This window comes from Lygodium microphyllum, chromosome 19, assembly GCF_053477565.2.
Source record: "Lygodium microphyllum isolate KBCC chromosome 19, Lygodium_microphyllum_v1.1.10, whole genome shotgun sequence".
In the NCBI taxonomy this organism is placed as follows: Eukaryota; Viridiplantae; Streptophyta; class Polypodiopsida; order Schizaeales; family Lygodiaceae; genus Lygodium; species Lygodium microphyllum.
In genome coordinates, this window is record NC_141153.1 from 106,336,830 (window position 1) to 106,361,748 (window position 24,919).

The 24,919-nt window shown below is 41.2% G+C and overlaps 1 protein-coding gene and 1 pseudogene across 1 annotated transcript in view; one reads left to right on the forward strand and one right to left on the reverse strand.

Annotated features, from left to right (window-relative positions):
• Positions 1-241: 241 nt before the first annotated feature.
• The window catches only part of LOC148020246 (ERAD-associated E3 ubiquitin-protein ligase component HRD3A-like), a 29,916-nt gene continuing 5,238 nt past the window's right edge, over positions 242-24,919 (reverse strand). Inside the window, exons 2-6 of the mRNA XM_087700576.1 lie at positions 3,208-3,699; positions 1,931-2,146; positions 1,379-1,702; positions 1,059-1,301; positions 242-888 (exon numbers count right to left, since the gene is read on the reverse strand). Of these exons, the coding sequence (XP_087556702.1) occupies positions 709-888; positions 1,059-1,301; positions 1,379-1,702; positions 1,931-2,146; positions 3,208-3,699 (1,455 nt within the window). The 3' untranslated portion in view covers positions 242-708. The remainder of the gene's footprint in view (positions 889-1,058; positions 1,302-1,378; positions 1,703-1,930; positions 2,147-3,207; positions 3,700-24,919) is intronic.
• LOC148020247 (uncharacterized) lies at positions 8,353-10,936 on the forward strand (annotated as a pseudogene).

Consider the following 24,919-nt stretch of genomic DNA (forward strand, 5'->3'; position numbering starts at 1 on the left):
CTAACAAAGATACACCAACCTATATGAACAGAGCTGTCACTCAATTAAAGTTGGACTTACACAAATAACCTGTCATAAACTCAATTAGGTTCAAATCCAAGTCTAGTCACTGATAACTGCCTTCACACCAACTGCAGCTCAGAAATATCACATTTTAAAGATTTGCTAGATCCAACCCTCCATACTTATTACGTAAAAACTATTTGAAAATAAAAAGGGTTTGAGCAAACTTAATGTCCATAATGTCATACAACTAATCTAACACGATACAAAAATTGAACAGCAAGCTTAGCAACACAGAACTTGCAGGCAATCCGCAGTTCCTGCATCAGCATATTCCTTAATCCAAGCATACAGAACTTTTAGCCTTTCACCAGTTCGTGATGGCAGGTATGAGATATTGGTGCTAGCTCCACAATGGACGATGAGGCATACCATACTCTGTACATTAATAAACAATAGGAAAATGGAATTACTCCTCTCTCAATAACACCACCTATCCTACCCGCATGCGGGTAGCAGTCTCCAAGAAGCTATCCAGATTGCCACATTCGGTATGTGTAAAGGAGATGTTTTTGAAAGGATATTTTACAACTTGGACCTCACCCTAACTGATGTCAAGCAGATCCTTGATGCTTGGTGAGAAATAAAGTAGTTCTGTACTAGCAGAAATACATCTGAATGGTATGATAAGGCCATTATACAGGATTACTGTGGATGTGGACTGGGCACAACCTGGGCAGCAATTCGCCTTTTCCTGAGATACAGAACGGTCATTAGACAAACAAAAAGAGTCGCCAAAGTAATGTTGCCTTCATCCAAGACAACTTTCTTGAACCAATTTCCTATCTTTGGCAATGATCCTGGAAGGCCATCAATCAGTGTCACCTGCACAAGGTAAACATGTGTTACAGCAACTTCTTTTTTCAAAGAAAAAATAAAATCTAGCAGTAGACAACTTAGAACAAACCTTCCTGAGGTAAAATTACAACCTTAAGCAATCCATGTGTTAACAGCAACTTCACAACTATATGTTGATACTAAGCAGCATAAATTACCAGAAAACTTCCATTATAATGTTGGCGCAACCAAAGGCCACTAAGTGCAACGTATACTGGAAGAGCAGCATCCGGATCTGTCTGAACAGCCTCATCATAATATCGTTTGGCAAGATGAAGATCCAAAGGTAGGCCTTCTCCATGTTCATGCATATAACCAAGATTAAATATTGCCTGAGCATTTGATTGTAGGCGAGCATGCTTGTATGCTCCCACGGCACGCTCCAAATCTCTTTCAGTTCCCTGTAATGAGGGTAATTTATGAAGACAGGTTTAATGTACAACTATTAAAAGCAATTCATTAACATACTGAAACTTACTCGACCATAGTAGTATGCATCTCCAATAAGCAGGGCAGCATCGTCATTTCCTTGTTCAGAGGCATGCCACCACAGTGCATGAGCACGTCTATAGCGCTCAACAGAAGTACAAAACCCAGACTGTCCAATGCAAAACTCACCTTCAGTATATCTTTCCAATATCCATGCTGCATTACTTTGGGCTGTTTCATATCCAAGCTCTGCTGCCCTAGAATACAAGAGCAGGGCTTTCCCTACATTTCCTTTCAGATAACTCTCAAAAGCCCACCGCATGAGTGAGCCCCAGGGGCCTCTCTCTGCAACTATTTTGTACAGCATTGCTGCCTGCAGAAAAGCCATCAAGAATATTAACTTTTAGCTTTCTTGTAACTTAGCCCATGCAGACTTGAATGGGCCACCAAGTTGATTCTAGACGCAGCACTGATAGAAGCGGATGGCTGCTTCTGTTAGCTCATGATGCATCTGAAACGTAATGCAATCTCTTTGAGAGTATAATATAATCTAGCCTCAAACCTTCATACGAGACAAATTTATAAGAATATTGTAGATTACCGTGGATAAGTCCTTTTTCACACCCATGCCTTTCTGAAACAGCTTGGCTAGTTGATAATAAGCCTTTGGATGGTGAGCATTAGCAGCAGTAACAAAATGCTTACTTGCCTCATCCACATCCTTTTTCACTCCTTTTCCTCTTAAATAGAGAACTCCCAGATTATAATGCCCATCAGGGTCATCGTGGGCTGCTGCTTTACTAAAACATTCTTTGGCCTGGATAAAAGAGCATTACACATCAACCATCTTAAATGCAGCACAAATATAAGCTTTTACACAATTTAAGAAACCACAGAAGAGGCTGGCTTCAGCTAAATCAGCTTTAAAATCATTCACCATGCATAATATCTTTGCTTATTTAGCCCCTCAAACATTCCTCATAAAGAATATTTACTTGCTTTTCACTTTCCAACTTTTACTTAGGCCACTTGAACCCTCCCAAAGAGGCAAAACTTTTCAATAATTATATTTCCACTCTCCCCCTCCATTCCTTGCCCCCACACCACACCTGGGGCACCCAATCCACACAAAGAAAACCAATTTGATAAATAAAAATAAAATAAGCCCAAAATGGAAAATGGTGACACTAGACAACAGCCCTTAACATGTACAGAGTGATCAGCAGAGCAGAACATATGCTGCACAGTTAACGCTGCAATGCTGGGCAGATGGATAAAGAGCACAGTGATGCTATTTTAGCCAGTACTAGTAGTACCTTGGCAGACTACATAATCCTTAGTTTGTAGCATTTATTGGCCCCGATGTACACATATGTTTGTAATCATATCATATTATTTAGAATCCACAGTCCACATCCGGTCGCATATGAAATCATTCTCCATTTGAGCAGATTTAGAAATAATTGAGTCCCCTGAGCCTATACTCTACATTTAGGCCCTAGCATACACTGCAAAATTTTAGACAAAAGACTTAACCGGACTGTTTCACCAACCCTTTGAACTAATCACCTTTGCTATATGACCTCAATAAATTCCACCACTTACCATGCCACTCCAGAGGAAAGTGCAAACTGAAATTGTAAAAGTTAATCATCTGCTAAATCTTCTTCAGTGATCAATAACATCATTAAGTCTCCATTTAAGTCAGCCAAATGCAATTTCTTCTTTACCAAAACAATATGATGTGAAAATCTTGGTGCATAGCATTTTCTTAATCTCCAGCACAATTAAACTTTGATGTCAACCATTCACAACAATTATTTTAGCAAACAGTTGAAAATTACATTCCACAAATTCCTTGGAAAATGATATGCTTACCTTGGTGTAATTCTTCTTTTCCACTCCCTGGCCTTTGACGTATAAGTAGCCAATACCATTGTATGCAGAGAATCGATTGTGTTTCAATGCTGCCATGAACCATTCAAGGGCCTTCGTAAAATTCCTTTCCACACCATGACCCCTTGCATAGATTTCTCCCACATACTCCATTGCAGTTGAGTCTCCCTTCTCAACAGCCTTGAGAAACCAGGCCAGCGCCTTTTGATGGTCACACCGTACTCCTCTCAAACCAGCATAATAAAACAGTCCAACTTTAAACATGGCAAGAGCATTTCCCTTGCGAGCCTGATATTCTAAAATTTGGAAGTCATCATCATCTTCACCTCGAGACTTTCTCAAAGCTTCCTTATTTTCTTCTAATCCATCATTTAAAGGTACTAACTCAACCAGAGGACTATCAATTGCACTTGAAAAACTTGCAACTGCTGTGCCAGCAAGTTCCGCGTACAACTTTACTGCCTCTTCATTCATCTGAAAATCACGATCACCAGATTCTTAAATGAAGAAAATGTTGCAATACATGCTTAGAACAGACCAGACTATGAAGAGCAGAAGTCTTGAATACATATGGGTATCTTTTGCAATATTTACATGGAAGTACATGCAGGGAATTGAACCTGTATCAAGCAGATAAGGAGGGTAAGGTTAGGGTATGATATTGACGTGGTCAAATAGGTACATATTTCTGGTTCTTTGTGTTTTTATAGGCTGGGTGCAAGTTGCTATGCATGTCAATCATGTAACGTGACTATGTGATGTTAATGGCATGTTTCAGTGGACTAATGAAGTTCTCCAAAAGGAACAAAGATGCTCCATCTTCCTATGGAACAATAGCTTAGACTTATTGTCCTTGCTTTGGACTTCTTGTGCTTCGCTTATTACGAATTTAGGTGTCAGATTCAACCTCTTCAAGTTCTTCTACTTACCTTTTTCATCATACTTCTCGTCCTAAAAAACTTCTAGTGTGCCAACTGAACCTCAGCTTACTGTGCTGACTTTATGAGAACAATAGTACTTACATTGATGCTATTGATTAATGTCATCCTCTTTGTTGAGTTAAAACACGCTTTTCAGCTGATTAGCATTCTTAAATAGCCCCAAAACACACTTAATTAATGAAAAACCCTAAAAAGGGGAGCGGTCCAAGAGAGTTTCAGTGGTCCCCCAAAAACCCTAATTCTTTGGGGCACCCTTCAACATCTATAACTAGACAAGCTACCCCCATTCAACCTATCCCTTGTGTGCAGGTTTCTCACTCCACGTGCAGATTTCAGCCATCAGCCTCCTTCCACATGGCTGTCCAGCCCTCGTGACTGCTGCCATTTCATGTGTGTTTGTTCTTGTTGTTGGCGCCTCATCCATGCTGGCGTTAGCTGCTCGCGACATCATCATCTACTGCAATCTGATCATCCAGTCATCGCCAGCCACATCAAACACTATTTCAACCTGCGTTTGCACTCGTGCAGCCTAGGCATCAGTTGTGCATCATCTTGCGGCATATTTATATCTGCGGTCTCATCACAGCCTTATTCAGAGCGGAGGGGGTTGGTTTTCCTCTTCTTCGGGCGGGAAAACCAACAGTGACAAGACCTTGCAAGATGCGAAGGCAAGCCAATCCAAGGGTGACTCCTCTTCCTCAGATGGAACCAAAGAATCTAGACCTATCTGGCAACAACTCCCCAAGAAAAACCAATTTTGCACACACTGCCAGAGAGCAAGTTATGTCGACAAGGAGTGTTGCTCCAAGACCCAAGATCTTCCATCTAAAAAGCCTCAGCAGACCGCTGCGACTGCACAATCCACTGGGGCTACGCCTTCTACTCTTGCTTCATCTACTTCTTCAACACCCATTATTGCTACTGGACATGTGGCCCGAGCACAACCTCAGCAGACAGTCTCTTTCACTACCCCTGAGAGACTAGTTGATTGGTCTACAAGTTCCTATCACGTTGCACTTCATGCATCCATCTCACCTTCCTCTCCACCTCGTCAAGTGTTCCCTTGGCAGAGCCCTACTAGGTATGTACAAAGCTGAAATACATATATCTATCCAACTTCCATCATCTGTCGACAATGAGCAAACTGCTCTGCAGGAAGACCCTTCATGAAAAGGTCTGCAGGATTATCATCTATATGCACTTTGACAAGCTCAATTCTCTTGTTGTCAAGTACATCTCTAATGAAGTGATACTTCACCTGTATATGCTTCGTCTTCCATAAAGCCTCCTTGCATGCCTCAGTGGCAGCCACATACTCTGCCTTTGTAGTAGAAAATGCAACACACTTTTGTAGTCTGGATATCCAAGAGACTGCTTCTCCTGTGAAGGTAAACACATACCCAGACCAGCATAGTCTGCATTCGTAAAGCCAACGACAAATGCCTTCTGCTTTCCAAAGCAAATGCATAACTCCTTTGTGCCTCTGTGGTATCTCATAATACCTTTCACTGCTTCCCAATGCTTTTTACCAGGGTTTGCCATGCATTTGCTAACCACTCCCACTGCAAAGGCAATGTCAAGATGTATAGCAACCATAGCATACATCAAACTACCAACAATTGAAGCATATGGTATCTTGGCCATTTCAACCGTCTCATCATCAGATGTAGGGTTGTCCTCTGCACTGAGTTTCACATATGGCGACAATGGAACCCCAATTGTTCCCCCCCCCCCCCCCCTCCATATTGAAACGCTGCAAAACCTTGGAGATATACTCCTGTTGAGATAGATAGAGCAATCCTTTCGACCTATCTCTGAGTATTCGCATGCCAAGAATGTGATTTGCATCACCAAGATCCTTCATGTCAAAACTGCCATGAAGACTTTGCTTCAATGAGTCCAAGGCATGAGTATCCCTGCCAGCAATCAACATGTCATCTACATACAAAACCAAGATAATTAGGCTGTCATCTGTTGCCTTCTTGGTGTACAAGCAGTGATCCACTTGACTTCTATGGAAACCTTGAGACTGCATAAATGTACCAAACTTATGATACCATTCTCTTGGTGCTTGTTTCAACCCATATAAACTCCTTTTGAGTTTACATATCATCTTCTCTTTTCCTTTTTCCACAAATCCTTCAAGCTGCTACATATATATGTCTTCATACAAATCACCAATGTAAGAATGCAGTCTTTACATCCATCTATATGAGCTCCATATCTTCAACTACAACCAAGCCCAAAATGGTTCTCAATGTAGTCATCTTGACTACAGGAGAGAAAATCTTATCAAAGTCAATTCCATGTTTCTGCTTGTACCCCTTCGCAACCAATCTTACTTTGTACTTTGGCGAGGAACCAGAAGTGACCTTTATCTCGTAAACCCATTTACATAGAAGGGTTTTTTTTTCTTCAGGCAACTGCACCAAGTCCCAAGTGCCATATTTCTCAAGAGATTCCATCTCTAACAACATGGCTTTATACCATTTCTTGTTGTCCTGTCTGTCAATTGCTTCCTTAAAGCAAGACAATTCACCACAGTCTGTCAACATGACATAATTAGCCACATTGTTTGCACCATGAATGAATCTATCAGGTTGCCTAGTAGCCCTAGACGATCTCCTAACCCAATGATCATTGTTTACTAGCTGTTGAGTATTTTCAGCTTGCTGTCCTGGCTTTTCAGCTTGCAAATCAGCATTAATAACTTGCTGTCCTGGCTATTCCTGCACATGTAGTGGCTCATTATCATGGGTAATAGCTGGCTGATCATTTCCAACATTATTTTCTGCATTTACAAGTTCATTTACAGCAAGTATTTGCTGCTATACAATGGGCACATTTTGCTGTTCAAAAGGTATTTCTTCCCGGAATACAACCCTACGGATCTCCTCAGTCTTTACGAGCTATTTATGCATGCGTCTGGAAGATAACATCATTGCTGCGTACTACTTTCCTTTTCTCGAGATCCCATAATCTATACCCCATTTCACCCTCGTCACCATATCCTAGGAAAATGCATTTACAGGACTTTGGCTCAAGTTTGCTACATTTTTCTTTATGAATGTGCACAAAAGCCTCACAGCCAAACACTTTCAAGCGAGCATATGAAGGTGGCTTGCCCGACCAAGCTTCTTGGGGAACTCCATCCCCCCCCCCACCAAAAGACCTATTTGGTGACCCATTAATTAAATATACGGCTATCATAACAGCCTCTGTCCAAAAACCATGGGGTAATGCAGCATGAGATAGCATTGTACGGACTTTATCCTGTATGGTCCGATTCATACACTCTGCAACTCCATTTTGGAGTGGATTATGAGGGACAGTGAGCTCCCTCTTTATCCCTTTGCTATCACAAAATGCCTGAAAGGCCTTGGACACATATTCCCCACCATTGCCAGAGCAAAGACACTTAAGTGTCTTACCTATCTAATTTTCAACCAATGCCAAGAATTTTTTAAACTTGTCAAGCACTTCATCCTTGCTACGAATAGAGTAAACCCACACCTTCTGTGTAGCATCATCGACAAAGGTGACAAAGTATTTCTTTCCCCCTAAAGATAACCCTAGTATCGGACATACATCTGAATGTACTAACTGTAGAGGAGAAGATTTTAGTGAAAGAGACTATTATGAGACGTCTGTGCATGTTTACCATAAACACGATGATCACAATGCTCAAAATCAATATAACAAAGACAAGGCAAGTAACCCAAACGAGAAAGCACTTTCATTCCTATTTGACTCATGTGTCCCAACCGGCCATGCCACAAAGAAACACTTGGCTGCTCGGTCACGGCAATAGCATGGTCACGCCATTACCAAAGGTGGTATGAAAACCATCGTCATCTAGTTGCCCTATGCAAATCAAGCTCTTTTTGAGCTGAGGTACATGCCGTACATGCTGAAGTGTGAAGACAGAACCATGCTGAAACTGCAACTACACACTGCCAATACATGCAATGTCACACTTCCCCACCTCGGACCTGCAGCAGCCACCTCCCGCCTCCTCTTCCTCTTCCTCTTCCTCTTCCTCTAAGCTTTTCTTATTCTCCTTCTCCTTCAGACTTCTCCTTCTTCTCCTTCTCCTTCTCCTTCTCCTTCTCCTTCTTCTTCTTTCTTCTTCTCCTCCTCCTTTAATCCATTACCTAGGTCCTGACTCCTAAAGGCTAATCATATCATGGCGCCGGACCCATATTGGAGGCACGTCACTCCAATCAAGGGATACAAGGGCTCCGGCAGATCAAAGAAGTGGCGGTGCAACTATTGTGGATTGGAGAAATCAGGGAGCGTAACGGGCGTGAAAGACCACTTGGCTTGCGTTCCCAACAAAGACATCGGACCTTGCAAAAATATGCCGGCAGAAGTAACAGTAAGTCTCTATCTTTGGCGCCGAAAGCATATGGGTATTGAGCTAGAAGAGGATGAATCAACACCACATGGGGCTAATGAAGCAAGTGGGGCAAAGAGAGGCTAGTGGACTTAGTGGCGCTAGCCAAATTGGAGATGTCAGTGGCCCATCAAAAAGAAATGCATCCATATCCGTATCAGATCCAAGTGCAAAAAGAACCCCGTTGTCATCTAGTGGTAGTGGGCAAAAGGGCTCCTTGCATGGTACAAGTGTCCATGCAGGACTTCAGAGGCAGGCAATTGTAGAGGCAACTAGGGAACTCACACGCTTATTTATTCGGTGTGCTATCCCTTTCAATGTGGCCACTACACATCAATGGAAGAAGACAATCAGGGCAGTAAGCCGCATAGGGTGTGAGTGAGAAGGTCCATCCGCAGATACATTACGCACACGGGAGCTTCGAAAGGAGAAAGCATCCATAGAGGCTCAATTGGAGCCCTTGAAGGAGACATGGGTGAAATATGGATGCACAATATTATGCGATGGATGATCAGATATGCGCCAAAGGAATGTTTACAATGTTTTGGTGTCTTTATGTAAAGGCACCATGTTCATTAAGGCCATCGATGCCTCTGCCTCAGGTCTCACCATCACACGAGCTTTCATTTGGGAGCACATGCGACAAGTCATCATGGACATAGAAGTCCAAAATGTGGTGCAGGTGGTGACAGATAATGGAAGCAATTGTGTGTCTATGGGACGTATGCTTAAGGAGGAGTTTCCTAGCATAGTATGGACTCCATGTGCATCCCATTGCCTTGACTTGCTTATTGAATATGTTGGGCAAATATCTTGGGTGGATGACATTTTCAAGACGGCAACAAGCATGGTAAGATTTGTGAAGAAGAGGCCATCCGTCACAAGCATGTTTCGAGCCAATAGCACACTTGAGCTATTGAAGCCCTCCACCACTCGATTTGCTTATATGTTTATTGTATTGGAGAGGTTGATACGGGTCCGTCCAAATTTGATACGAACCATTGCATGCCAGGAATGGCTCACATGAAGTGAGAGAGAGTCTTCAAAGGCTCTTGCTGGAGGGGAGTACTTTGGGGCTTCTATACGAGTATATGGATAAAATTGGTGAGGTCTTACTTCGCAATAGCTTTTTGCCCCAAGACAAGTAAGTTTTTGTTTAACTTTTACACGTGTAATTATTTGGTATTAATGACTCCCTGATGATTGATCATTATTCTAATATCTAAGTTTTTAACATATTTTATCTATAGGGTTGATGAGATTCGTACAATCTGGAATGCACGATGGGATTGATTCCATAAACCAATCCATGTTGTCGCACATATCTTGCATCCCCTTTGGCGTAGCGAGGAGCAGTACACTAGCGAGGAGTTAGAGGAGGGCTTCATGGAGTACATGAGGCGCCTCACAGGGGATGATATAAATATGATGAGAAAAGTAGAGGATGATTTGCTGGCATTCCGTAATCATTCTCTTCATTTTGGCCGACCCACAACTAGGCTTCAAGAGACACAGCTTCGGCCTGTCTCTTAGTGGGAGAAAAACAGCGATTGTGCTCCTACTTTGGTATGTGACTGGTGACTTTTATATTTTGAATCTTGATTATCTAATGCATTATGCAACCTAGGTAACAAGTTCTGTAATCTATTGCTCACTCAAATGTTGATTTTGCGGCATGCATATTAGCAATTGCCAATTAATTAACCTTAATCTTTTAAATTTGAATAGAAACGCATTGCCATTCGGATCCTCTCGCAAGATTGTAGTTCAAGGCCTGCTGAGAGGAACTAGAGCACATGGACCCTCTTCCACACCAAAACAAGCTCACAACTACCCGGTTGGAGCATTTAGTGTTTTGCCATTGTAATCTCCAGCTTCTTGAGAGGACCACTCTGTCCCCTGAGCCTTCACAGGTAAATTGATAATGATTAGTACTATGTATAATTAACTTTTTAACCTTGAGTTCTTGATACTTGACATTGCTAATTTGCTTGGAAGTTGGATTGTAAATTGTGATATGTATGAAGTTTGAACATTGAACATATTGAATCTCCTCTCATATGATATATCTTTGTCTCGTTCAACTTTACAGGTGAATGTTGACAAGATTGATATAGAGAAGGTACGTGACATTCCGCAGATACCACAGGAGGAGCCAGATATCTACTCCATACTCTATGAGGAGCTATCGGCACCGGTGCATGAGACTCGTGCACAGAGGAGGGTTAGAGTAAGGGCCACACGTAGTCGTGCATCACAGGCAGAGTTAGAACCAGAGTCTGAGGATGAGGCTGAGACTGCTTCATCAACTTCTCAATCAAGGACCTCGAAGTCGGACGAGGAGATGGTGCACAGATCCTCTGAGTCTAGATGACTCGTGATATAGAGGAGTCAGTTTAGCTGCTAGCAGTGCAGAGTCCAGACTAGAGTTGTCGGTTGTTCATTGATGTTGATACTTATAGCCTCACTGGACTTTGGAGTTTTGACAGATAATAGATTATTCACACGACAAAGTTACTATCATTGTATCTTGATCCCACTTATTACGCATCTTGATTCTTGTTCCATTGTTCTTAATGTCACTCTTCACTGCTCTTTAAAGTTTAGATCATATATTATTCATGAGTCATAAATTCTAATTCATTTTGTTACCTTATATTTTGAAAATTGAGTCTTAATTATATTAAGCTATCTTAAGTTTCAACCATTGAGTCCTCAGTCTTGACTCCTTAATCTTCACTTGTGACTCGTGACTCGTGAAATGTGTAATTAATCATGATTTTAATCATATGACATGAAGACTCAAAGTTTTGTATGAAATTTGAATACATGTTATTGTAGACATTGATATGTTTACATACCCACATATTACTGTATTTTTTTTAGAGTACAATCCGAAACGCCGTTTCTCTGTTTTCAAAATTTGGCCGAAACTCCGAAACTCCAGTTTTTCCGTTTTCGAAACTCCCCCGTACTATGAATGGGGTAAAGATTAGGGATCCCGAAAAAGGAAAAATTGAACACAGCAATGACATTATCTTCCGAGAAGATCGCATGCACAAGCAACCTAAAAAGACTAAGAAAATCAAAAGGGTTGCATTCCAAGAAGATATACCGATAGGACAACAAAGAATGCCCGCTGGACAACAACAAATACTTGTTGTAAATGGCCTTGAAAATGCAGGGAATGATGCTAAAAATGATCAGCAATATATTGGCCATGATGTACCACAATTGCAGCAAGAATAGATGCCTTTGGAAAAACCAAAACCAACTGTGCATGCTAAACCTACAGAACAGCAAGCTGTTAATGCATATTTGCAGACTAAACAACTAGTAAATCTTAATCATTGGATCCGTAGGTCGACCAGAATGCAAAGACAGCTAGATAGGTTTGTTCCTAGTGTCAATTATGTGGTTGATTATGTCATGTTGACACACTGTGGTGAGCCGTTATGCTTCAAGGAAGCAATGGACAGAAAAGACAGCAAGAAATGACATAAGGCTATGCTGTCAAAGATAGAATCTCTCATGAAAAATGGCACTTGGGATTTGATACATTTGCCTAAAGGGCAGAAATTGCTACCATAAAAATGGGTTTACAAAATGAAAGTCACTTGTGGTTCTTTGCCAAGGTACAAAGTACGAATGGTTGCTAAAGGGTACAAGCAAAAACATGGAATTGATTTTGATGAAATTTTTTCTCCTCTGGTCAAAATGACTACTTTGTGAACCATTTTAGGCTTAGTTGCATCTGAAGATATGGAACTCATATAAATGGATGTAAAAATAGCTTTCTTACGTGGTGATCTGCATGCAGAGATCTATATGCAACAGCCTTAGGGTTTTGTTGCGAAAGGGAAAGAGCACATGGTATGTAAACTCAACAAGAGTTTATATGGGCTGAAATAGGCACCACGAGAATGGTATCATAAATTTGATACATTCATACAATCTTAGGGATTCCATAGATCTCAAGTTAATCACTACTTATACACCAAGAAGGCAGATGGCAGCCTTATTCTCTTTGTTTTGTATGTAGAATACATGCTGATTGCAAGCAGGGATGCTCATGCTTTGGACTCCTTGAAACAAAGCCTACACAGTAGCTTTGATATAAAGGATCTTGGTGAGGCCAATCATATTCTTAGCATGCGTATGCTCAAGGATAGATCGCAAGGTCTTCTCTATCTGTCACAGCAAGAGTATGTTACTAAGGTTTTACAACGTTTCGATACGAAGGGGGAAAAAGTCATTGGTGTACTGTTGCCTCCATATATGAAACTTAGTGTGGATGACAGCCCTACGTCTGATGATGGAAAGGCTGAGATAGCCAAGATTCCTTATACTTCAGCTATTGGTAGCTTGATGTATGCTATGGTTGCTACACATCCTGACATTGCATTTGCAGTAGGAGTGGTTAGCAAGTACATGGCATATCCTGGCAAAAGCATTACACATCACAAGGATTATGGGTTCACGAGCACTACCACTTGTCTGATTGCACTGCACTCGAGGATCGTCTCCTCATTTTTTAAAATACTTCCATGCCATGGGTTGGGTTTATACACGTTTTGCACCATCGCTGAGCACTTGCATGGCATGAGGCCTGTTGCAGCTATATGCGGTAAATCTTAGTTGCACGCGCACTTGAGAGAGCACCTTTCATTGAGCACGCATTGTTTCTTGCACGCACGAGAGTTGGGATGTTCATCACTAAGTTAGGAACCTCTGGTTGAGTGGGAAAGGTGGTTGGGTGAGTTTGAGGGTCATGAAGGACACCGCCAATAGTGAGATGGGTTGTTTCTTGGTCAACATCTTGAGGACCATTATTTTTCTCGAGTGTCACTGAGCTTTTGGGTGGGTGGAGCGAAGATTGATATTTCTTTTGATGAGCGTTGAGAGGTGAGGATATGGAAACTTAAAATAACAAGGAACTTTGTTTGCACTTCGCATGACGCACGAGCACATGTAGATAGACTAAGCACAATTTCTTCAAGTGCATCCATATTTTTGTGTGAGCATTGATTGATTGATTGGTTGCATAGCATGGATTTGATATTGCATGTCTTCTTCAAATCATGTGGATGATTGAGCACGAAGTTCTATTTTAAAGCATATTCTTGCTAGGGCACATTGCATGAACAAAGCCAAGTACATATAAAGTAAATATTAGTCATTGAAGACTTGAGGAGCATATCAGGGTGGCTTTATATGGTGATGCAAAGATGGATCAAGAAACATGGCTTTCAAGTGATGAGTCCTACTTGGAATAGGATGTGTTTTAAGAGATCAACACTATTGTTGATTGGTCTTGGATATTGTGAATCACAAACAGAATTTCGAGATAGGTTATGCGATGATTTTATGAGGCCTAATTGAGTTAGAAGTTTGGCATGTTTCGTCGAGTTGAAATTGACATCCGATGTCATTGGGAGGACACAACTATGAGAAAAACATTGTCTACAATGAGAAGGGTACTTGGTAATTGAAGGATTTGCAAACAAATATGAATGTGCAATACTTGTACAACATATGGAGAAGTTTGTTCATGGATTTGATTCCTCACACATTGGTATATTCTTTGAAAAAAACTTGGAAGCATGCTAATGATAGCTATTTCCATGAAGGTGCCAATAAAATTTCATTGAAAAAAGCCATTCAATGACAAAGGAGAGCTTTCAAAGGATTTGTCAAAGCAAGACATGCATTAGGTGTCTCTTCACAGCAATCTATGAATGGGGAAATACGTGTGAAGAGCAGTCTCAACTAATATAGCAGGTGGGTAAATTTGTAGACAATGATGGCAGCATATTCCAAGAACAGGCATGGCGGCTTGATTGATAGTTGCCATTAATTAAGTGAATATTTTGACGTTTATCAAGGGCTGGATGACGGCATTTGCCCAATACGGGATAATAGCATATTTTTATGGAAAAGTGCCGATGCTAACAAAGAGGCAAATATGGCATTGCGTTAACACATGGACGGCATATTCAAGATGGGCCATGACGATCTTATTTGGAAGCAATAATGGCAAGTCGACAACATTTCTTCCAAACAAGGAGATAATAAGGCCATTATTGATCACAGCTTGCTCAATGCGAGAATGGCATATTCTGAGATCACAGTGTTCTCATGACACATGGATTGGTAGCCTAATTGGGTGGCAACATTACAAGCAATGAGTGGCGACTGATTCTCGATGATAAGGCAAGAAGCGGCCTATTTAGCAGAGATGGCATGTAGCATATGCAGAATTGGCAACAATTTTACAAATGCAAGTATGACAATTTGGGAGTAGTTGACAGATCATAACGGCGGCTGCTATTGATGTCGAGTAACAATGGCGATTGTTTAAATACACAAGCCTGATTGGCAACTATCCTATCGTAAGCATAAAATGGCATAGTCCACAAGAAAACGCATCGATACGACGGCCATTGTCAATTATGGCCAGGATGACAATATTTTACAAGGCAATATGATGGCGTAAAACACGAGCCATGGTAGCAGCGTTTCCCAGAAAGAAGGACAACGTTTTTTTTTTTAAAGCTTATTAGCCCTTAAAGTTATTAAGCTATTAGCTTAATTTTAAGTTTTAAGGCTTTTGACCTTAACGACTTAGGCTTTTAACGTTTAAGGAAAGCAAAAGGCTTAAAACGCCTTAGGCTTTTTGAAAAGCCAAAAAGCATAGACGTGTGAGTAGAAGAAAAATTCCTATATAAGGAGGAAGAGTGAAGCATTAATTTTCCCTATCCCATAGAATCTTCTTGTAACTTGTGAGAGAGGAGAGTGGAGGGTCGCATGCGGGAGTGTAAACTCACTCTTATCGTGCTAGTTGTGAAGTTCAAGAAGTTGGACGCTGAAGTGCAGAGTGTTGGCTCAAGGTTGTCAAGGTATGAGAATTCAAATCAATTGGTGTTGTGTTGTGCATCTAACAAATCAATTATACTCACTAGCACTCCTTAACGTCTCGTTATCGGGTTGTGAGTGAGGCTTACTCTCGAGCGCCGCTCAAATAACAACATGTCTTGATCCTCGCACACTCTGTTAACACAACAAACAAACCGTATAGAGAATGAAAATTGTGCCCTAAACTCTCGTGTCTCAAGGACCAAGGTAGAAGTAATGCGCTAGAGAGTGTGTGGTACTCTTGACGGATCCCGAAACGCAACAAGGCAGCCGTCAAGATGTCAAATAGCAGCAAACGCAGTAGATGATGTGACAAATCAGTGTCTAATGCGTAGATGAGGGAGAAAAACAATCAACACAGCAACATCTAATGACGTGGCAGCCTACAGTAAAAAGCTAATGTGGATAATGACATGGCAACCTATACGGCAGTCTGCTGATGCAGACACAAGAAATTCTGTAGTCCACTATACAAGGCAACAGCCAAGAAGTACGAACACAGCAATAGAGTACCACGCGGCAGCTGACAGCAAATGGATGAACAGCAACAATAATCAAGGCTGGACAGCAATTGTAGAAGGTGTGGATTGTATGATGAAGGTTGGAAATAGGCCCCGGATGGGTGTAGACAAGGTAGGGCAGCCTTGGCTGAGATGCCCTCCGCAAACAGAGTGTGGGCAGCAAAGCTAGAGGATTTGAAACCTACAAAAACGAGATTGGGCCGAATGGAGAGCAAGTTACCTCATTATAGAAATTTCGGGACCTCGAACCTCTCCCCGTTTTAAACTCTCTTGAACCACTCCCCATTTTAGGGTTTTCATTAATGAAGCATTTCTAGGGCTATTTAAGAGGCTAATCCAACATGTAATGCATATTTAGTTCAACAACATCAAGCGAATGTCTCCTACATAAGATCTCTCTCTGACATAATGGTAATGAATCTCAATATGTTTATTGCAAGCATGAAACACAAGATTTCATGTTACTGCTATAGCACTATAACTGTCCAAGAGAATGGTTGTAGGACCCTCCAATAACAATCTGCATAGCCATACATATTCTATTGTTGCTATGAAGACTAACCTATACTGAGCCTCATAAGACGAGCTAGCCACTGTAGTTTGTTTCTTGCTAAGCCATGAAATGCATGAATGGCAATATGCAATAGTAGACTCATGAGTATCTCAATCTCCAATCCACTGTGAATTGTTGTAAGCCTGTAGCTACAAGTGCCCCCCCCCTCCCCCCGAGAAATATCAAGGTATCACAATCATAATTACCTAGAACAGGGAACAGGAACGAGAATAGGATCCCCTGGAATGAGGGGAATGTCGAAGGTAAAGGAACAGGAATGGAGGGAACGGCACTTCTTAAGTGCCCCAAATATGCCCTACATGACCCAAATTCCCCCAATTAATTAATTAATTGTTAGTTTCGCCGTGGGAATTTCAAGCCTCAAATATCCCTCAAATTGCCCCAATACCCCTCAATGCTCCGAATTGACCCAAATGTCCCAAAATTAACTCGATTACCCCCATAGCTCCAAATTGCCCCAATTATCCCAATTTTCCTTGAAATTAGATAATATAAATGGACGATCACCTTGGAATTGAGGATAGCTTGACATTTGATTGTGATTTGCAAGAGTTAATCATGCATCAAATTTGAACTTTGCATGGACTCGTGATTGCCTTGTTGTGGCTTGTCTTGACACTTTGAATCTTCAACTTGAGAGAGAGAGAGAGAGAGAGAGAGAGAGAGATTAGTGTATGCCCACACTAATCTCTCTCTCTCTCTCTCTCTCTCTCTCTCTCTCTCTCTCTCTCTGGCACATTTGGACCACCCGAAATGCTTTTCTCTTTGACTCGGCTTCTAATGTACCGCGACATATTGCAAGGCTTAAAGGGCTCTTGCATTGGCAGCTAGATCTCATCACGCACTCTGACTTGCTCCCTCGGGAGGATTTGTATTCCTGGCATTTGGCCATTGCCTCTGGGTCCTTGTCATGATTGGTGTAACTTTTTAGTACCCTAGTCCGGGGTTTTCCCACAAGTTGGCCTACGGCCCTCGTGCCCCTTGTACTCGTGTAATCATGTAATCTTGTACTTTTTTCGTAATTAATACAATTACCTTTTACGAAAAAAAAAAAAAAAGATTAGTGTATGCACATTAGGCAATGGAGATGTGTAAACATGTGGTAGAAGGAGTGTGGCACAAGCAAAAAGAAAAAACTAGAAAAAACGTCAATTTTTGGTCAGTAGGCCTGGAACGGCCATTCCAAACGGGGAACGGCAAGGGGACCTGTAGGGAATGGCCGTTCCCAGGCCTACTGACCAAAAATTGACGTTTTTTCTAGTTTTTTCTTTTTGCTTGTGCCACACTCCTTGGCGGTGTTACATCTCCATTGCCTAATGTGAACGGTCATTCCATGTTTCTATGATCACAATGATGACATGCACTTTTAATGCTTAGAATTGGCATTATTGAGTTATACACATGTGAGGTACACGTGAATGCAAGTCAATTGAGTGATAGTGAGACCTTAGTAACCCCGTTGATCACTGGGTGACATTGGCAAAAGTTGTACTAAGTTATGTTTGATAGGTACTAGGTGGTATGTAGTGTCACAACTAGACCTAGAACATATAACCAACCATTAGTGTCATTAATGACACTAGGGAATTGACATTAATTTATTTATTTATTTATTTATTCTAGATCCACACTAACTGAAACCGGTCTATGACTCACATAAAGTGGTAGTCCTTTCAATTAATACCTGATCTTTTCACATACACACACAAATAGAGACCTCACTCCCTCGCTCAACACCAGATTGGCCTCAAAGACCGGCGCCCCTCTCGGTATTTCTTTATCAATTAAAAGATAAAAGGTTACAAAAAAAATAAAATGTTCCAAAGTACAAAACCCGTGAACAATTGGCTTTCATCTTTTCTAAGTAAATTTCAGCTACATAAGAACATTATAGCATATCCAAAACAACATCCCTTTCTGAGTAAATTTCAGCTGCATAAGGATAGTACAGCGTATCCACAACATCATTCCAAGCAGGAAAACACTTTCTATGAGCATAACTCAATAATTCAAGTATAGAATTGCAATCTGCAGAACTCTGTATTTATTGTTTTTCACCTATTTCTTGACCTATTCTTAGCCTTATTCCATTCCAGATCTGTTCCATACCAGTTGGACTACAAACCCTTTGACCCTGGTATCATTCCAGCAGTAAAACAGTCCCACAACCGCACTAAATCAGAGCTGAAAACCCTGTTCCTGTGTGGCGTAGTCATCACATTCTTTAGCTCCTGCATTGGAGAAGCAATCAGCTGCTCTTGAACCTGGACAGTGAGACTCTTGCCTCAACAGAAGTGCAAAGAAAACACAAAACTGTATGTTCAATGGAATCAGCCCATCATGCAAAGCATTTCCTCTGAGAATAGAGAGAGAGTTGACCAGAGGAAGCAAGCTCTACCTCCGTACATGAGTCAGAGACGAAGTACTCTCCATAGCTGATGTACTTGTAGCAATTTGCTCTCGGCCCCTGAAAACTTCACACTCACATCTGCCCTCCTGCCTATTACGTTTTTTTTTAATGCTCTCTCTCTCTCTTTTGGGAATTTGTGCCCAAATTGTGACACACAGCATACATGTAACTCCCTAAATTTTAGGGATGCTGACCCCTGCATTCCTCAAGTTGTTCTAAGTAACTTTTATCATTGCAACCACATCAAAAAGTGTAATGTGCCTCAATTACAATGACTTTTATTCCATGGGCATTCTCACATATGCATCTTCTGTCTTGGCTAGGCTCATTGTCATACACCATCTCCTGTGGCTAAGCACACAGTCCCAAACCACTGGCATTCTATTCTTCAATGCCCATTCAATCCGGTCCCAAAGCTCAAACAAACCATTAGTCCAATTTGTCCCAATGGCTGCCTCTTCTAGCCATGCAAAGATTCGGGCTTAATCCAAGAGAACTTTGGGGATAAAAAGCAACAACAACTAAAGAAAAGAAAAATAAACTATTTATATAAGTAAACAAGGAAAGCAACTGCAAAAAGGATCACCACCTGGTGACACTAACGACCATATCAACCACAAAAGTCAAAAACATTTAGAAATGAAACGTCAAAAACGTGTTTTATAAGTTTCTTTCAAGAGGGGGTAAAATAAGAAACACATATTTTTTTATATAGGGATTTTTAATAGTTTTGGCTAGGGAAAGAGATTCTAAACCTATATGGAACTCTCTCTTAAACAAAGAATGGTCAATTGAGCTTAAGTGAATTGAGAATAATACATTATACGTTACATATCCATGATCCATTATTAACTTGTCGCTTATATCAAAGTTAGTCTTTGGGCAAGCTATACTATGGTTTAGAACTCAAGCGTTATGATTCATACATATCATGCAAAGAAAATTGAAATTAACATGTAAATAGCCTATCTACATTATGAACTGAGTCAAGTTGCAACATCATGATTCTCATTTCAAAACAATTTGACAAAATGTCAAAATCGAGAATGAATCATAATATATCATAAATAACTCATAAATGAGACTAAAGTCGTATAATATTTAACTCTCAAGACAAGAATAGATACTGGATTAACAAAGTCCAATAACTAAACAAAATCACAAAAAAATCAATCTCTCGTCCAAAATCTTGAGCCCTCACGAGTCATTACACATCATCATCATCATGTTTAACATTGCCCAATAGTTTTTGTCAAAAAATTTGTGTTTTGGGTTCCAACTTACCAAAAAAAAAAACCCACATTTTTTACTCTCAAAAACGTTTCGTAAGTTTCAAATTCAAAGAAACACGTTTCTTAGCTACTATGCTAACAACTGCTCAAGATCACTGGGTGATAAATCGGCCTAACCAATTTAATTGTTGGCCAATCACATTATTTTTCTAAGCCACAAATGATTATTGAATTAATTTTCAAACTTAAATCTTTTGAAAATTAATTCAATAAAGATGGGTAATGCTGAAAATTGTTTTGAAAGGCTGCCATTTGGTAAAACTTGCCCATGCAAATGGCAAAAACGTTTTTGAGGCTGGGCCTTGTGCAAGCTGAGAGAGAGAGAGAGAGAGAGAGAGAGAGAGAGAGAGAGAGAAGGTTGCCATTGCTACTGCAACAAATGACATGCCATTTCTAGCCAATCAGAGACCCTCCAAGAGCTACTGAAATGCCCAGAAGATATTATAGGCCCAAACGATACTACAACAATAGATGACAACTATGTGAGGGTTGTTTTAGGAAAGCAATATCATATTCAAGGTATTCCCTCAATGGAGACAGCTGTCATGGCTACTTTCATAGTTGTCTAGACAAGGCAGAAGTTGATTTCTTTCATTTTCTCGCGATGAAAGTATGAAGTTTCTCTCTCATCCTCCAACCTATTCTCATGCTTAGCAATTTCCAGCAAAATCAGTCATGGGAGGTGGAGATTTTGACTTATATTTCCTATAAACCCTAATCTATGACAAAAATTAGCGTTTGACAACCACCTTGAGAAGCGTGCTCAAAAATTGAAGGCCTAGCAACTTGACTTTCAATTGCTGAAATTGGGGTAATTTTAGGAAGTGGCCATTCCAACAAACATTTCGGGCTAATTGGTCAGCTAAGGAGCACAGTTGAAGAACAGTCCCTAAGCGAACCAAGGGGAAATTTGGTTTGAAGACTTGTTGATCATTCATGACAACAAGAGGCAATTGGAGAGTAAAGGAGATTTGGGAAATCTCATTCTATTCCATCCAAATTGCAATTCAAGATAAAGAAATACCACAAGGGGCACCAGTTTTGGGGCTAACATGCTATCCATTGTCCAAGATTAAGTGAACATTTGCGTTTTCTGTTTATGTGAATTTTATGCTTGTCGTAGTTAGTGCTTAATCAGGTTATTATCACCCTATCCGAGAAGGAAGGCTGGTTTCATGACTCCATTACCAAGATACCATTAACTCCCTTGAGTAGATGGGCCCAAGGCACTTGTGTGTAAGTTAATGAAGTTGCACATTGCTGAGATTGTGATCAGCTGAGTGCATTTACAGCAAGCATGTCATCGAACAATAATTTGGGCTCAAGTCATGATGATGCTTCACCATTGGAAGGTACACAAAGCAATAGAGGATAGGCAATGCCTAATCTTGGAATGCGCATGCAACTTGGGTAACAAGGAGAAAATGTGGGTTTAGAGCAAGAAGTAGATCCAACTAGGCCACTAGATGATGATCATCAACAAAAAGATGAAGAATTTGATGACTAGTTCAAAGTTCATTTGAGGTGAGCAAAATGCTATCTTTGCACAATTGACAAAGGATCCTCAATTTACTCGGTTTCTCAATTCTTCCAAGGACAACAAGGTCAAAAAGAAGAAAGTCATCCTCTAGAGCTTCGAGAGAACACGATGTACCAAAGGAAATGCCAAAACCATCTCAAGATGCTGCCAATGTTGTCAATGAGTAAAAGCAACTAGTGTCAATGGGGCAAGACACGCAATAGCAAGGCCATCTTGGTAGTGCCAATGCAATGGATTTTGGACAGCAAGGCATGCATGCAAGTATGGGGCAACCAAGATACTTTAGTGCATGCTATGGTGGGTCAAGGACCACATATGGGGATGCATGGTACAACTCCTTATGGTATGCAACAACCAATGCATGGAATGCAAGGTGAGTCTGCAGGATTTTGTTCTTGTCCATGTTTGCAAACTTCATTCTAGAGAGGTATGGACAAAGCCCTCCTCTCTGTACCATCAAATGACCTTTGCCCACCGCATCTGTCAAAAGTGGATGTAGCAAGGAAAGCATAAACAAATGCTATAATAAACTGCTATACACAACAACGGAATAGAAAAACACAAAAAAATATTGCAAAGAAGACAACTCAAAAGAATGCTCGAGAACTGGAATCCATATAAAAACACGAGAAGGTCGCGTACAACAACAGTGAGTCACTGTCTGCATAGGCGATGGCAACGGCTCCCTATCTTCAACAAAACCTGTAAGTGATGAATGACTAATTGAGGAGCAACCCATTATATAAAAGACAAAACAATAACATAAATGGCAATAGGTCGGCCAGCATTTAATGCTGGTCACCAGCATTAAATGCCCAAATAAGCACCATAAAGGCCACAATAAAATGCCTAGTAATGTCATGCATGAACTAGACTCATACATGAGCTAATCATACTGCTAGGGTGATCTAATACAATACAATGAGAATGACCCATCATAGTACATACAACAAAGACCACCAAAATAGAACCATAAATACCCAAGCGATGCATGATTAAGCCACCACCAAGGTGCCTCAGAGAGAACTCCAGTGTCAATGTTGATTGTACAAGACTTGAAAAATAGAGAAGCATAACAGACCTCTCTGTCTATCAACAATGTCTCATAGAAGCATACAAGACCGTCTTATCAAAAATGCCTTTGAACATACATGACCATGGATTCCCCGCCGCCTTCGGCCAAACCACCAAAGTGTCCCCTCATGTGAGCTCGGACTAGAAACCAATCTGTTAGCAGATTAGTCAGCTCAAGTGTGAGTCTGTGTTGTAGAGACTACAACATTTTATATAGTATTTTTACTAGCATTTTCTGGTGCCCTTTTTAGGGCTAGGGAGCAATTAATGCTAGCCGACCAGCATTAAATGCTGGCCGACTACATTTATTGCTCCCCCCATTTTATGCCTACATATTGCTAGGGATCCTCCTCCCCTTGTGTACCTCAGCCATCATTTGTGGATTCTTCTGAGGAGAGAGGAGCTAGTTTCAACTGATTTTTTGACTTCGTACAGCAGATTTTGGCTTATTTTGATCAATTTTTGGATTATACTGCATGTGAACTCTTGCTTTTTGCAGTCTGTGCTCATGGTTTGGCTATGTTCCGTCTCCCAATCCCTTCTTTTCTCTACTTCTTTTCTAAATCCTCTCCAAATGGCTCCTCCATGCACATCCACTAATGACAAGCTCCATGGACCTGATTATTACACGTAGAGTGCAGTGATGAAGGCTTGGTTTATTCAAAAGCAGTTATGGTACGTGGTTAACGGAGCTGTGGCACGTCCTCAACAACCTTCTCCAGTTCCATCTGATTTAGATGAAGACAACCATGAGAAGGCTATGCTTACATAGGATTCGGATGATGTCCGTGCTTATTCGGTGTTACTTCAGTGTATTTCCAAAGAAGTCCTATCGGTGGTCACCTCCTATACGACAGCTTCAGATGTATGGTCGAAGTTACAATTGATGTACGAGGCTCCTTCCACCATACGGGCCGTTACTCTCTATGGCCAGCTCCAGCAACTGAAGTTTGAATCCAAACATACGATTCCTACTTCGTGTTACCCACTCTAGGACCAGCTTTGCACTATGCAGTCCTGCCTTATCAAAGACACATCTTGTTGGTACGGTACTCTACAAGCTTGCTCGGAATTTGATGGAGTGGCGAATGCTTTACGAGCGCAAACATCTACGACTCCTATTAGTTTTCTTCACATGTCCTCTATGATACTTGAGCATGAAGCTACTTTGCGACTACAGGGGCGACTTCCATCACATTATGGAGGTTCAGGTGAGGCTTTTGCAGCTTCAAAGAAGGGTTCCTAGATGAAGAAGTCGAAGGCCTAGTGTTACCACTGTGGCAAGAAAGGTCAATTAAGGAAGGACTGCAAAGAGTTAGCAGCTTCCAGGAAGAAAAAGGAGCAGAAGACGAAGCGGGATGCGGACTCCTCCAACGAGTCATCGTCTGCCTCAAATTCCGAGTCCGATCCTCCAGCCAAGGCGAAGTCCAAGGTACGGAAGGGATCCTCTTCTTCGGATCGTGGAAAAGGCTTAGTGGCCCTTGCGTCAGCTGCTTTCTAGTGGTGGTGATGTGGACATCCCTCACGACTCTCCGGTGCCAGAGAGGGAGTGTGAGAGGGTGGTGAGATGGGGCAGCTGTGCCTCATCTATATATCTATACAGATGCACAGGATCCAAAGAGGGATATCCCTGACGCATCACGCGAAGTTTGGCAAATACAAATCCTAGAGCTAGGATTCACATCCAGATTCATGATGGGCTGGTTACTTGATAGAGAGCGGGAGGCTTTCGTCTGGAACTCACATGAGGGGACACTTTGGCGGTTTTGGCCGAAGGCGGGGATTCCATGGTCACATGTTCAGAGACATGTTTGGCAAATTGGTGTATGTCCTAAGTGACATAGGTGACATAACACAAAGAGCTGCTATGATTATTCTCTATTTTCAAGTGGTGTTGTTATGATCGACATCAATGTTAGATACTCTCCGAGGCATCTTGGTGGTGGATTGGCCACTCACTGCTTGGATCCATGGTTCTTCTGGTGGTTCTATGTCATATAGTTTATGATACCCCATCATTGTACTATTGTA